At 41.8% G+C, this 13013-nt stretch overlaps 1 protein-coding gene across 1 annotated transcript in view; it reads right to left on the bottom strand.

Annotated features, from left to right (window-relative positions):
- TEX11 (testis expressed 11) overlaps positions 1 to 13013 on the bottom strand; it is a 270524-nt gene that overhangs the window by 112088 nt on the left and 145423 nt on the right. The window contains exons 14-15 of the mRNA XM_063433451.1: positions 3865 to 4016; positions 3522 to 3607 (exon numbers count right to left, since the gene is read on the bottom strand). Of these exons, the coding sequence (XP_063289521.1) occupies positions 3522 to 3607; positions 3865 to 4016 (238 nt within the window). The remainder of the gene's footprint in view (positions 1 to 3521; positions 3608 to 3864; positions 4017 to 13013) is intronic.

The following is a 13013-nucleotide window of genomic DNA, read 5'->3' as shown; positions in this document are numbered from 1 at the left end:
GACCCGCTTGAACCCCTTCTTAACGAGTCTGATACACCCTGATCAGGTGGGTTTTATACCCGGCAGACAACTATATGAGAATACCCGGCGCAACATTGACCTGATCTGGAGGCAGGCAGATAGGGGGATACCAACAATGATCCTGTCGCTCGACGCGGAAAAGGCTTTCGATAGGGTTAAGTGGCCCTATCTGTTCGAAGTTCTCATTTTGGCCTACCTCACGCTTACATCACTGCTATCAGGGCAATGTATACGAACGTACGAGCGCGGGTTCAAATAGCGGGTTCACGAGCCTCACCATTTACCTTGGGCAACGGGACCAGACAGGGCTGCCCATTATCACCTCTGCTTTTCGCCTTGTCGCTCGAACCCCTGTTACAGAAAGTGCGCTGTACCCAGGAGATTCAAGGGATAGCAGTGGGGGACCGGAGATACGTTGTGTCAGCTTTCGCGGACGATGTATTGCTGACTCTGACAGACCCGATAAGGTCCATGGAAGCGCTAGCAACGGTGCTGGAATCTTATGGCAGCCTAGCCGGCTATAGGGTGAACCTCCCTAAGTCGAGCGCGCTTCCTGTATGTATGCGAGACTCTGATATCGCTTACGTGGGGTCCGCTCACAATATACGCATTGCGTAACACCATATAAAGTATTTGGGGGTCCACCTAACGGCGGACCCCACCCAGCTCTTCCAACAAAACTATTCCCCCTTGCTTCGTACTCTGATTACGGATATGGAGAAATGGCAGGATAAACCAATCTCGTGGATCGGCAGAATCCACTCGGTCAAAATGAATGTGCTTCCCAGAATGTTATTTCTATTCCAAGCCCTCCCGGTTCGACTGACTAAATCGGACCTGGGAACACTCCAGCAGGCAGTAGGGAAATTCATATGGCAAAATAAGAGACAAAGGGTCTCCCGCAATATCTTGTACAGGGCGAAATCGAGGGGGGGCCTGGGTTTACCCAATTTTTATTTCTATTATTTAGCAGCTCAGCTAACACAGATAGCGCATTGGCACTCTCCCCCGGAAGTAAGGAGATGGGTGGATTTAGAGTCGTCCCTTATGGGACCCGACATCCCCCAACTCGCCATGTGGGTCCCCCCGGGACCACAGACCGACTACACGCATCGACTGTCCTGCCATAGCAAACTCGATTAAAATATGGGACGCGGCGTCAATCAAATATGGGTTATCCTCCAAAATGTCCCCATTAACTCCTTATTTGAGGAACAAAACGTTCACCCCGGGTTTAGACGTAAGGGATTTCAAGGGCTTAGAAAGCGCAGGCGTCCAACGCTTATGTCATATGTATGAAGGCGGCTCAATTCTTCAATTTGAAGAATTAAAAACTAGGGCTGCACTACGCCCTTCGGATTTCTTTCGATATCTCCAGCTTAGAGATTTTGCACAGGCCCCGAGGAACAGAGCTAGCGCGACGCAGCCACTCACTTTTTTCGAAACCATGTGCCTTAATGAACGATTCCCAAGGGGCCTCATAACGGCTTTATATGCACACATCTCTAACTCCACTTCCGAATGGGGGGAGCTTACTTACACAGCTCAATGGGAAACCGATCTCGGTGAGGAGCTGGAGGGGGTCGATTGGCAGGAGATCTGGGAGGCGGCCGCGACCTCCTCCATATGTGTATCCATGCAGGAACAAGCGTACAAGACCATGTTTAGGTGGTACACCACCCCGGTGAAACTCTTCAGAATGCATAAAACGACTACAGACTTGTGCTGGAGAGGGTGCGGACACAAAGGGACTTATTTGCATATGTGGTGGGAATGTCCGGAAGCCCAAAAATACTGGAAACTGGTGATAGATTTACTGAAGGATATCTTTGGTAGGGAGATTAGGCTGGACCCGTGGGTGTTCCTTCTGGCTAGACCTCTAGAAAACTGGACCAGAACCGAACAGACGCTAGTACATAAGGTGAACATCGCGGCAAGGAGGGCCCTGGCACAGGTTTGGCTTCAAACCTCCACGCCCCCGCTTTGCATAGTGATACAAAAGATTAAAGACACCTTCCTCATGGACAAACTTACGGCAAAGGTCAGAGGCACGACTTCAAAATTTGATAAGGTATAAGGGCACCATGGATAGATAGTGGCATCGGAGACTAGAGATGCAGGGATCGCCCGCCCCCTACCTAGTACTCACTGGGACTGAGCGCCTCCTTAACTTATCCCATTGCTAAGGTTTACTGGGGATCTCAACGAGAGGCATCAGGGATGAGGCTAGCCCGTTGGGACTGTACTAATTTACCCCAGATACTATCTCGTGAGGCCTTATGATATTAGGCTATCTTACGGGGCACTGAGGGGCGACATGAGTGACACCCCTCCCTTCCCTCATCCTTCCCCCCCACCTATGACCCCGCCTTCTTTCTCTACTCTCCTTACCGTTCCCTCTTTTTCCTATGATCCCTTATCTCATGTTTGTCTCTCTTGTCTATTCTTTTTCTTTTTCGGCCAATACTACTCTGAATGGCTCCATACTCATGTCCGTTATTACACTAGCTACACCTGAGTCCCGAGTGGTGAGGGGCGCTCATGCCTGGAGGCCTCAACCAAATATATGCACGCACACTACTGGGTGACCCCACCATTGGGCTAGGACTAGGCTCTTATTACACCCGAAAGCTATGCGGATACGTACCCCTAGTTCCGGACACAATGTATTTCAAGCACTATAGCCGTTCTTTTCTGATTGGCCTCGATTTTATAATTTAAAAAATGGTTGGACACTATGCATTATTATGGACACCCCATGGCCAACACACTTTCGCTATCTGCAAAGGGGCCATTACATTTTGTCTCCTCATATGAATGGCTCACTTCTCTTGTATTGGCTCATGACTCTATCCACGTTGTTGAACATGTGTCACTATGTTTTATGTTATTGGTGTTTAACCTTGTTATAAATAAAGAATTAAAAAAAAAAAACAAACAAACAAAAAAAACTGTGTTGTGTTTGCAATTGTTTGATATCCATGACAGCAGAGTATGTTTGTGTAGTTTTTATCAAAAGATCAAAAAGGGTTAAACAAAAAAGACAATTTTTCTCAGCCTTCTTTGCACATATTTATCAAGGGTGCCAATATAAGCGGAGAGCTGTATAACTAAAACAGAGAATATAACGAGACATACAGCAGCCCCAGACAATCGATTTATACCTTGTCAGTGAGGTCCACCTGTTTCCCCTGTAGGCAAAGTGAGCACAGGGTCACCGTTTGTATTACCCGTTTTGTTTTAGGAAGACCTTTAGGAAATGCACTGAATTAAAATCAGAGAATGTGAGAACTCTGAGAAAAGGCATATACTCAGAAAACTCAATTGCTAAAAAGTTTTGCTTGTTTCTACCATTACAGAGAAAATATTTACCATTTGTATATCAGACTGAACAAGACCAAAAGGGCAGTCCAGACCTGAAACACTATCAAGTTCCCTCTGCGTTAGTGTATACGGGGTGGTACTAGCAATATATCACTAGTTGCTACGTGGATGCCAACCTCAAACCTTTTAGCAGCACAGTCCCAAATAATTAGGTGCAACAGGTTCACAGTCTCTGTGGATAGTTTCTTCCCTGTGTGATGACCTAAAAAAAAAAAAAAACACTTGACATAATGCTATTTATTGTGATAGTCATTGATTAGTTGTCCTCTGAAATCCTTGTCCCACCAAGCCAAAGTAAGACTTGATAATATCAACGAAAACAGTAAGATGTTATACAATTAAAATCTTTAAATATAAACATATACAGGAATAAGGACCTGAGAATTTCTAAAAGATGAGGGATACATATCATTTTCTACTGTTACACTAGTTCACCCTACCTTTTATGTCTTTACATACCTGTTATGATATCTTCAATCTTTTGGCGTGCTAATCGTTCCTTCCCTTTCTGCAGCAAAAGTTCAACATGCAAGATGAGTGCTTTTCCTATGTCAGGGGAGCTCTCAAAATGCTTGGAGACTATCTTGAGGAAGTCAAATGCCACATAATCTCTAAAAATAAAGGATTATAGAAAGAAAAAAGCAAATAAATATTTTAGGCAAGCAAGAAAGTGAATCAAGCTAAATTTAAATTAAAGGGACACTATAGTCACCAGAACAACTACAGCTTAATGTAGTTGTTCTGGTTAGTATAATAGCTCCCTTCAGACATTTTCATGTATACACTGCCTTTTCAGAGAAAAGGCAGTGTTTACATTGCCCCTAGGGACAGCTCCAAGTGGCCACTCCTCAGATGGCCACTGGAGGGGATTCCTGGCTCAGAGCTGCACAGTAGGCAGTCTAAATGGTGGGTTTTCACTATAGGGTCAGGAATACGTTTGTACAAGTCAGCTATGCTTCCATTTCAGCAAAATGGTCTTAAATTATAAATTCACTTAAAAAATTCTTGACAGTTCTCACTTTTGTGAATAAAGCAGTTGTTTCTGCATTTTGGGTAATGTCCCAAGCTTCAGTTTGAAGTCATTTTCGTATGATCATTTTTAGGCTTTTGTCCATCATATCTTGTGAATTGCTTTATATCAATATGTAGTGGTGAACAAAAATACTACTTGCAAGAGGTAAATAATGTGCAGACAACAGATTACTTTGCCTGCTACACATTGATTGCCTGATATACATTGATCAACCACAACAACAAAACCACTGACAGGTAAAGTGAATAACATTTATTCCAGTCATGGGAAAAATAAAGTATAGCCTTTTTGAATTCTATGGTTTTCAGGACATGGTGACCATCTGTTCCTTAGCAGGACTTAAAATTAGGTAAGTACAATCTCTGATAAAGAACAATGCATGACATATTACACTGTGTCTTGATTTATTTATAAAGATAAAGTCAAAATGGAGAAACCAAATGTGAACCCTCCTCCCCCCCCCCCCCGATTAATTTATTATCAGCAGCAACTGTCACCACCTTTATAAAAGTGGAAGTTTTAGCAGTTTGCTGGTTTGGAGCATTTAGGTGTGTGTTTACCTCTTAAGGATGGAGGCATGTACAAGTTCTGACAAAAACAAAACCTGGAATTTTAGCAACATGTCAGATCAACCATAATTGACCTCTTTCATCTTAAAGTGCACCCACACTTATTATATATTATTTTGCTCAGGAGAAATAGGCTTTAATTACACGTAAAATATTTATATATGGAACACTATTTAATATAAATAAAATCAAAAAAGTGTGAGACATTAAGACATTTTGTTATTTTCAAAGTTCTGCATGACATTGAACTGTGATTGTCATAATATTGTCAGTTTTTACTGCAATAAAACATACATGTTTGCTGCTGTGATATCCCATAAGTACAACGATGCCTCCCATGTAGAGATTTAATGGTGTTTTGGAAAGTTAGAAGGTCAAATAAAGATCTTGCTTATTTCAGTTTTTACACATTGAAATTGGCCAGATTGGTTTGCAGAGTCTGTGTTGCCTTTGAGACCATAGGGCAGCCAAGGAATGAAAATTACCCCCCAACATGGCATACCATTTGTACATGTAGACAACCCAGGATATTCAAAATAGGGTATGTCCAGTCATTTTTTAGTAGCCACTTAGTCACAAACACTTGCTAAAATTAGTGTTCATATTAGCTTTTTGAATTTTTCCAAAAATAATTTGTGGTTTCACCAATGATATTGTCAGTATTTTCTTTTTCCCATGACAAAGTATTATAATGATGTGTCAAGGGGTGGAATATATTAGGCAGCATGTGAACAGTCATTCTTATGAAGCACAAAAAATGGGCAAGCGACAAGATCTTTGTGACTTGGACAGGATCTATGGGAAGCAATAGTGCCTGAAAAACAACTTTGTTTTCCTGGCACTATAGTTTCCCTTTAATGCTGGCCATGATAAGAAGGTGTCAGAACACACTGTGCATTTCAGTTTGTTGCTTTTGGGGCTGAATAGCCGCAGACCTGTTACAGTACACCCATGGTGACAGCTGTTCATCGCCAAAATCAACTTCAATGGGGGCGTAAGAGTTGGGACTGCGCAACGCAGCAATGGAAAAAGGATGCCTGGTCTGATAAATCACGGTTTTTATTTATATTTTTGGGGCATTTTTGTCGCAGTTCCTGTGAACTCATTTTGGATACAAATATTTGGGGACTTTATACCCATCACTACTTATCTTAGTACAAGTATACTGACCAACACTATAAAGAGGATTTTAGGGAATGGACTCATCACCAGTAATATATGGGTTTTTTTCACCTGTTGCTGAATGTACTTAAAGGGACACTCCAGGCACCCAGACCACTTCTGCTCATTGGAGTGGTCTGGGTGCCAACTCCCACTACCCTTAACCCTGCAAGTGTAATTATTGCAGTTTTTTTTTAAACTGCAATAATTACCTTGCAGGGTTAAGTCCTCCCCTAGTGGCTGTCTATTAGACAGCCACTAGAGGGAACTTCCTGCTTCATAGCACAGGTTTTCTGTGCTAGAGCGTCGCTGGACGTCCTCACGCTGTGTGAGGACCTCCAGCGTCGCTCTATTCCCCATAGGGAAGCATTGAAATTAATTTTCAATGCTTTCCTATGGGGTGCGCTAATGCATTGCCACGCATGCGCATTAGGTCTCCTTGGCCGGCGGGCGAGATCAGTCTCGCCCACCGGCCGACGTAAGCAGAAGGAGGAGCGGCGGGGGAGGAGGAAGCAGCGACGTGGGACCTATCGCTGCCTCTGGTAAGTCACTGAAGGGGTTTTCACCCCTTCAGCAAGTGGAGATTGGGGGGTGGGAGGGAGAGGGACCCTCCAGTGCCAGGAAAACGGATCGTTTTCCTGGCACTGGAGTTTCCCTTTAACTAGACATGTATCATTTGCGATTCCTATGTTGTATACTACTTTTGTTAGCAATTCCATGGGAAGAATCGCTCCTTACTAAATTGATGTATTGTACTAAACATAGGTTGTTGGCAAGGGTAAACATGTTTTTGCTTTCCATGTAATTCATTTTTCTCATTATTTTTATAATATTTTTCATTTTCTCATTAATATTTTCTATAGAGAAAATTAAACTACATCTGTTCTAAGCATGAGAAATTGTGAGTGCGGTATTATATTATATGTGTTTTGGCAGTGTTCTGCTCTGGGAAATGTCCTGCTAAACCTTGGGTCCTGGCATTCATATGAATGTTACTTTGACACGTATCACCTGCATAGAGATTGTTGGAGTCCACGTATACTCCTTCATTGCAATGGTGTTCCCTGATGGTAGTGACCTCTTTCAGCAGGATAATGCACCCTGCTGCTAAAGTATTGGTGCCAGATACCACAAAACATGTTCAGAGTTCTTCTGGAGTCCATGCCTTGGTGCATCGGAGCTATTTTGGCAGCACGAAGGGGACTTCCACAACAACTTGCAGATAATTTTAATGTTGTGGCTGTATTAATTAAGATACCTTATTTTTAGTTTAAATTCAACTCCTAAATTCAAGTAAACTGTTATGGGCTGCTACTTGCCATTCCAAAGGACAAAATGATTGAATCTTTACCACATGTATTCTTATTTTGTAAAATTTGGCAAACGCTTAAATCATATGATTTTTACCAAAGGCGTGTGCTAGCTGGTTAAGCTTGATGGGTACAGCAGAATGACATGACAGTTTTGTATAGTAATGAGTTTACATTCAATAATGTGTTAAAGCTCAAAAAAGATGGGTCGATTATGCCAGTTTTGTTGTGATGTTATAGCTATCTTTAATTTTTTTTTGCTGTTTATGTTTGCAAGATTACCTAGATTGTCAGTTAAAGTTTTGAAATACTACAAAGTCTTTTTCATGATGATAGACATCACTTATCGCATGCACCTTTGCAGAGCTGATGAGCGACATTACTCACTGTATGTCAGTATTTAGTTCAACAAACCTGCTGCCTTTACTTTCACCACACGTACAGAGAATCTTTTTTAATCAAAAGTAGACACGTTTTTCAACAGTCCAAGCAGACTTACTGATGATCTTGTCTGTTCCCAAATATACACGGAGCTATATGTATGCCAGAATACACTGCATTGCCACAATGTGTATTAGGGAACTCAATATGTACAATAAATACAATATCACAGATTTTTTAACCACAATATTCAGACTCCAGGGGAAGGTCGCCTAAACTGTGCTCTATAGGAAACAGGGCATAACCCTTATATGTATTTTAGAGGCATAAACAAAACTCAATACTCAATGAGTATCCTAAATAGATAAAGGTACTCAGTGAGAAAGAGCACAGTAAGAGAAAGGACAGAGTGTAAACGAGGAGTAGTAAATCCCTACTTTTATTATTACTAATTAAAAACAGAAGGAATAGAGTTTACAATAATGTTTGTACACTAGGGGAGGATAAATACCAGAAAGAACTGGTGCAGAGCAGGGCAAACCTAAAATAGAGGTCCCTAAAAAAACCTCCTCTTGGGTGAGAGAGAGGGACAGTAGGTATAATGTAGGCTCAGCAGGAATAATAGTAGTCAAGACAGTAGACCACATATAGTAAATTAAATATGTGAGCTAACACACTATAGCCAGTAACTAAAGTACCAAGTAACCCCACCCTCGGCTAAGTCAGTAAACCCTAGCAAAGGGTTAATAACCAAAAACCTCTTAAAAAATACATCAATACAGGCAGGATCAGCGAGACCTAAGAAACTCCAAAAAGATCTCTCCCTGGGTTACTTCGGCACCGCACGTAGCTAGTGCCTACCTGACCCAACTGACCCTAATGTAGCCTAACTGGTAAACAAAAATAAAGAAAACGTAAATAAATGTGCTCATCGTGCTACCAAGTGCAAAAATGAAGGTGCTAGGAGCTAAGGAGCCAGACACTACCATGACATCATAAATTGTTTCTGGACTACATTTGCCATGATGCTCAGCTAGCTTTTAGAGTCTAAAAGCTAGCTGAACATCATGGGAAATGTACTCCAGAAACAACTTATGGTGTCATGGTTAGCCATCACTGCCCTTAGTCTATTGTTGCAGTAGATTCTGCAAAGGTCCCAAATATAACTGGAAAAAAATATATAATAAGATCTAACATTAATACAGCGAGCTGATCCTGTTATCTTCATGGTATACTTGGTGTCTATGTAAGAAAAGGAACCCAAGTAAGAAGGAGCATGGAAAAAATAATACATCTCAAATTCTCTTTTCCTCTAAAAAGAAAGAAAGTTTTAAGATAAAACACCTCCTTATAAAATGAAAAAAGCAAGAAACAGACAAACCCAATAAGTGAATGTGATGAAATTAGTGACGAGACCATTTTTCAATTTTCTTACCGTTAAGAACCAGGGCTCTTTTTACATTTCTGCAGTGTTTGTGTTTAGCGGTAATTTCTCTCTTACTCATTTACTGTACCCACACATATTATATACAATTTTTCTCGCCATTAAATGGTCTTTCTAAAGATACCATTATTTTCATCATATAATTTACTATAATTTTTTTTTATAAAATATGATGAAAAAATTTAAAAAAACCCACACTTTTTAGAACTTTGACCCCCAAAATCTGTTGCGCATCTACAACCGCCAAAAAAACCCATGCTGCATAGTTTCTAAATTTTGTCCTGATTTTAGAAATACCCAATGTTAACATGTTCTTAGCTTTTTTTTTTGCAAGTTATAGGGCATTAAGTACAAGTAGCACTTTGCTATTTCCAAGTCATTGTTTTTCAAAATTAACACAAGTTACATTGTAACACTGATATATGTCAGGAATCCCTGAATAACCCATCACATGTATATATTGTTTTAAAAGAAGACAACCTAAGGTATTAAACTTGGGGCATTTTGACTCTTTCCATGCAACCATTTAACCACCAATCTATGCCAAATTAAAATAATAATAATAATAGGTGATTTTTTTGACACACATAGAGATTCTACCACCAGTCTTTGTCAAACTTTTGGGTAGTCTTTTTTTGTTATTTTTCACACAATCTACTTTAGGCATGGATTCTAAGTTCCTGTTAGGTGTTACTGCGAAAGAACACCCCAATATGTGTTCAACAACATCTCCTCAGTACAACAGTGCCCTTGAGGTACAGGTTTTATAGGTTTTTGCAAACTTACAAGGCTCACATGTAGGGCTTACTCCTTTTCATGTTTGCACATTGAATTTTGCCAGATTGGTTTGCTGGGCCTATGTTGCCTTTGAGACTGTATAGCAGCCCAGGAAGGAAAATTAACCCCATCATGGCATACCATTTGTAAAAGTAGACAATCCACGATATTCAAAATGGGGTATGTCCAGTCTTTTTAGTAGACACTTAGTCACACACCCTGGCCAAACTTTAGGCATGGATTCTCAGCTCCTGTTAGGTATTACTGCCAAGGAATACCCCAATATGTGTTCAACAACATCTCCTGAGTACAGTGATACCACGTATGCATAGGTTTGTTGGGTTGTTTGGGGGGTGCAATGCCAAATATCTGACATGTTTTTCAAACTTGACATTTCTTCTTTGCCTATCTTCTTTCTAGGGGCCTTTTTAGATATCCCAATATATTTTCTTGCCATGAGCGTGCACATATTTAAAAAGTTTACACACCACAGTATAGTATAAGGAGTGTTTTGATACCTTTGGTGCAATCGTTTTAGTCAAAAAATTGGATTAAATGTGTGGTGGCAATTTTTCTATTTTCATTTTTACACACAAATTGCTTTTTTTTTTTTTAATTCTTTATTTTTGTTGTGCATGGTTTGACAAAATGATATACGCTGCCACAACAGCAAACATAATCACAGTAATATCACAGATTCATACATATGTGGCATTGAGGTGAAAGCACATTTTTTAAGCATTTTTAAACGTGGTAAGACTATCTAGCGATATATGACATGCAAGTATCAGCGTTAGTAGGTATACGAATAGAAAAATTATAATGTTTATAAACGTCAGAGCAAAAGATATAATAACATGCTACTAGGCTGGTTATGTTAGTTATGCTAATCCAGTTGTGCACATTTTTAAACTACTTATAGAGAGGTTGAACATGGTGAAAACATGCAGTGTGCATATGTCTGATATCTCTAAGAAAATGTGTCATCTGGGTAAGTTAAGTGATCAGCGTTTACCTATGCTTAGGTAACTGCGCTAGTGCACAACTTAGGGAGACATTATGAACAGTGTTAATTAACAGCATGCAGTATTAACTTCAATAGGCTATATTAGCTGATTGTTAAATATGAGTAATTCTCTTTTTTTCTCGACTCACATTGGATAACAATATTTGTTCATGAAGCGTAAATTTTGAAAAGGTATCATTTAAACAGAACATTGAGGCATGAGAGTATACATCAGAAGCGGGTTGTGTCTGCATTTGTGGTGCCTGTTAGAGTGTCAGTGAGTAGAGGTATGTTCATTATATTTGAAAACAAGGAATCATTTAAGTTTATATCTATAGAGGAACATATATGAATGGTAGGTTGCCAGGCATGCAGGCTAGTTGGCATGGGAATGGCCAGTAGCAAGCTGTCTGGGGACACAACCAGAGGGTGTGAGATGGCATAGTGACAGTCTGATATTTAATGTGAGAGTCTCGTGTAGGTTGTTCTGCTCATCACAAAAATTACAAAAAGGATTAGTCCAGGAGAGTCAGTAGGGCCATATTGCCGGGTGAACTGAAAATCTGTGGTGATGTTTAGGCCTCAGTTTGTAGAGATGTCTGTGTTCAGCCGATGCCTGCTCTGCTGAGCTGCTGGCATTGTGTATGAGTCTCTTGGGTGCCTGGTGTACCTGTGCAGCAGGGTAAATACCCCTTCATTGTTTTTCCTCCGATGGGTCGTGGCTGTGCTCTCTGTCTGTTCCGTCTGCCAGTAAGTGGTCTCGCTGTGATTAGGTCCGGTGCCACGCGGTGGTGAGTGGGTAAGTGAATTTGGGTGCCCAAGTTGGGGTGAGTTGTCACCGTCTTAGTCGCTTGTTTTTGCTTGAGTGGGCGAACGCCCGCTTGGAGTACCTGTAGTGGAGCGCCATAATAGCGTCGGCGGGTCAGCGGTCGAACCCACATGGTCACCGCCCGTGCCGCTTGAAAACTGGGCATGCCCCTGCTGCGCTGTAGCTTGTAGAAGGCCGAGCAAAGCCTGTCGAGGGCCTCTAGGGAGGAGGGCTGCACACCCTTGCTCGTGGTTCCCCTCTGTGATTCATGATGGGCGGCCATCTTGGATACGATCCGCCTGCCTGCTCCTTGCTGCTACCAGTTGTGAGTGCTTGGGTCTGGTCAGCCTGCTTGGTCCGTCCAGCTAGTAGGACCGGGATATCCCCCACCGGTCCAAGAGGGGGGGGGGTTTGGAAACCTGCTTCGTCGCGAGGGGATCCGGTGCCGAAGAGAGCGGCCGCCTCTCCCCAGCTCTGGTCTCCGTAGGCCGCGTTTGCCGTCCCGGTTTTCCGGCTCCTACGAGCACAGAAAAGGTCTCGTTGTACCCAGAGGTGCACCCCGACTTGGGTGTTGCACCCTGGTGGTTCTTTGGGCTATTCCGCCCTCGATTTTGCAGGTTTTCTGGCCCGGGATGCAGGAGCTCGAGTCCCCTGCGTCTGCTTAGGTCGACGGCCAGGCTCCGCCCCCCACAAATTGCTTTTTGACTGTGATTTAGGAGAGCCTGTTGTTGTTTATTGCAAGAAAACACTCCAGGTTGTTTTCTGCAAGGCCTCCTGAGTACATGTATGCTCCCCATACATAGGGTAAACGTAACAAAAAAAAACCAAAAAAAAACTGAAATGTAAAAATAAATAAATAAATGGACCAGTGTGTGGTATCATTTGAAGCAGTCCTCAATGCATTATATTTTCTCTGCCCCCTCTTAAAACAGACTCTGCATCTTTTTTGGGGATTCGGCTTTGCCACAGCATGGGAGATTTGAAAAATAAAATGTGTAGCCCCGACTCTGCTCTCACACATCACCGCCCAGGGAGCAGGTGCATAACAATACAAAATCCCCGAAATGATCTGGAGCTGAAACTGTAAACAAGTCAGTTGCATTCTGGGGTTTGTTTTTG

Source organism: Pelobates fuscus, chromosome 9 (genome assembly GCF_036172605.1).
Source record: "Pelobates fuscus isolate aPelFus1 chromosome 9, aPelFus1.pri, whole genome shotgun sequence".
NCBI lineage: Eukaryota > Metazoa > Chordata > Amphibia > Anura > Pelobatidae > Pelobates > Pelobates fuscus.
Note: the sequence above shows the minus strand (reverse complement) of the source record. Positions and strands in the feature narration are given on the sequence as shown.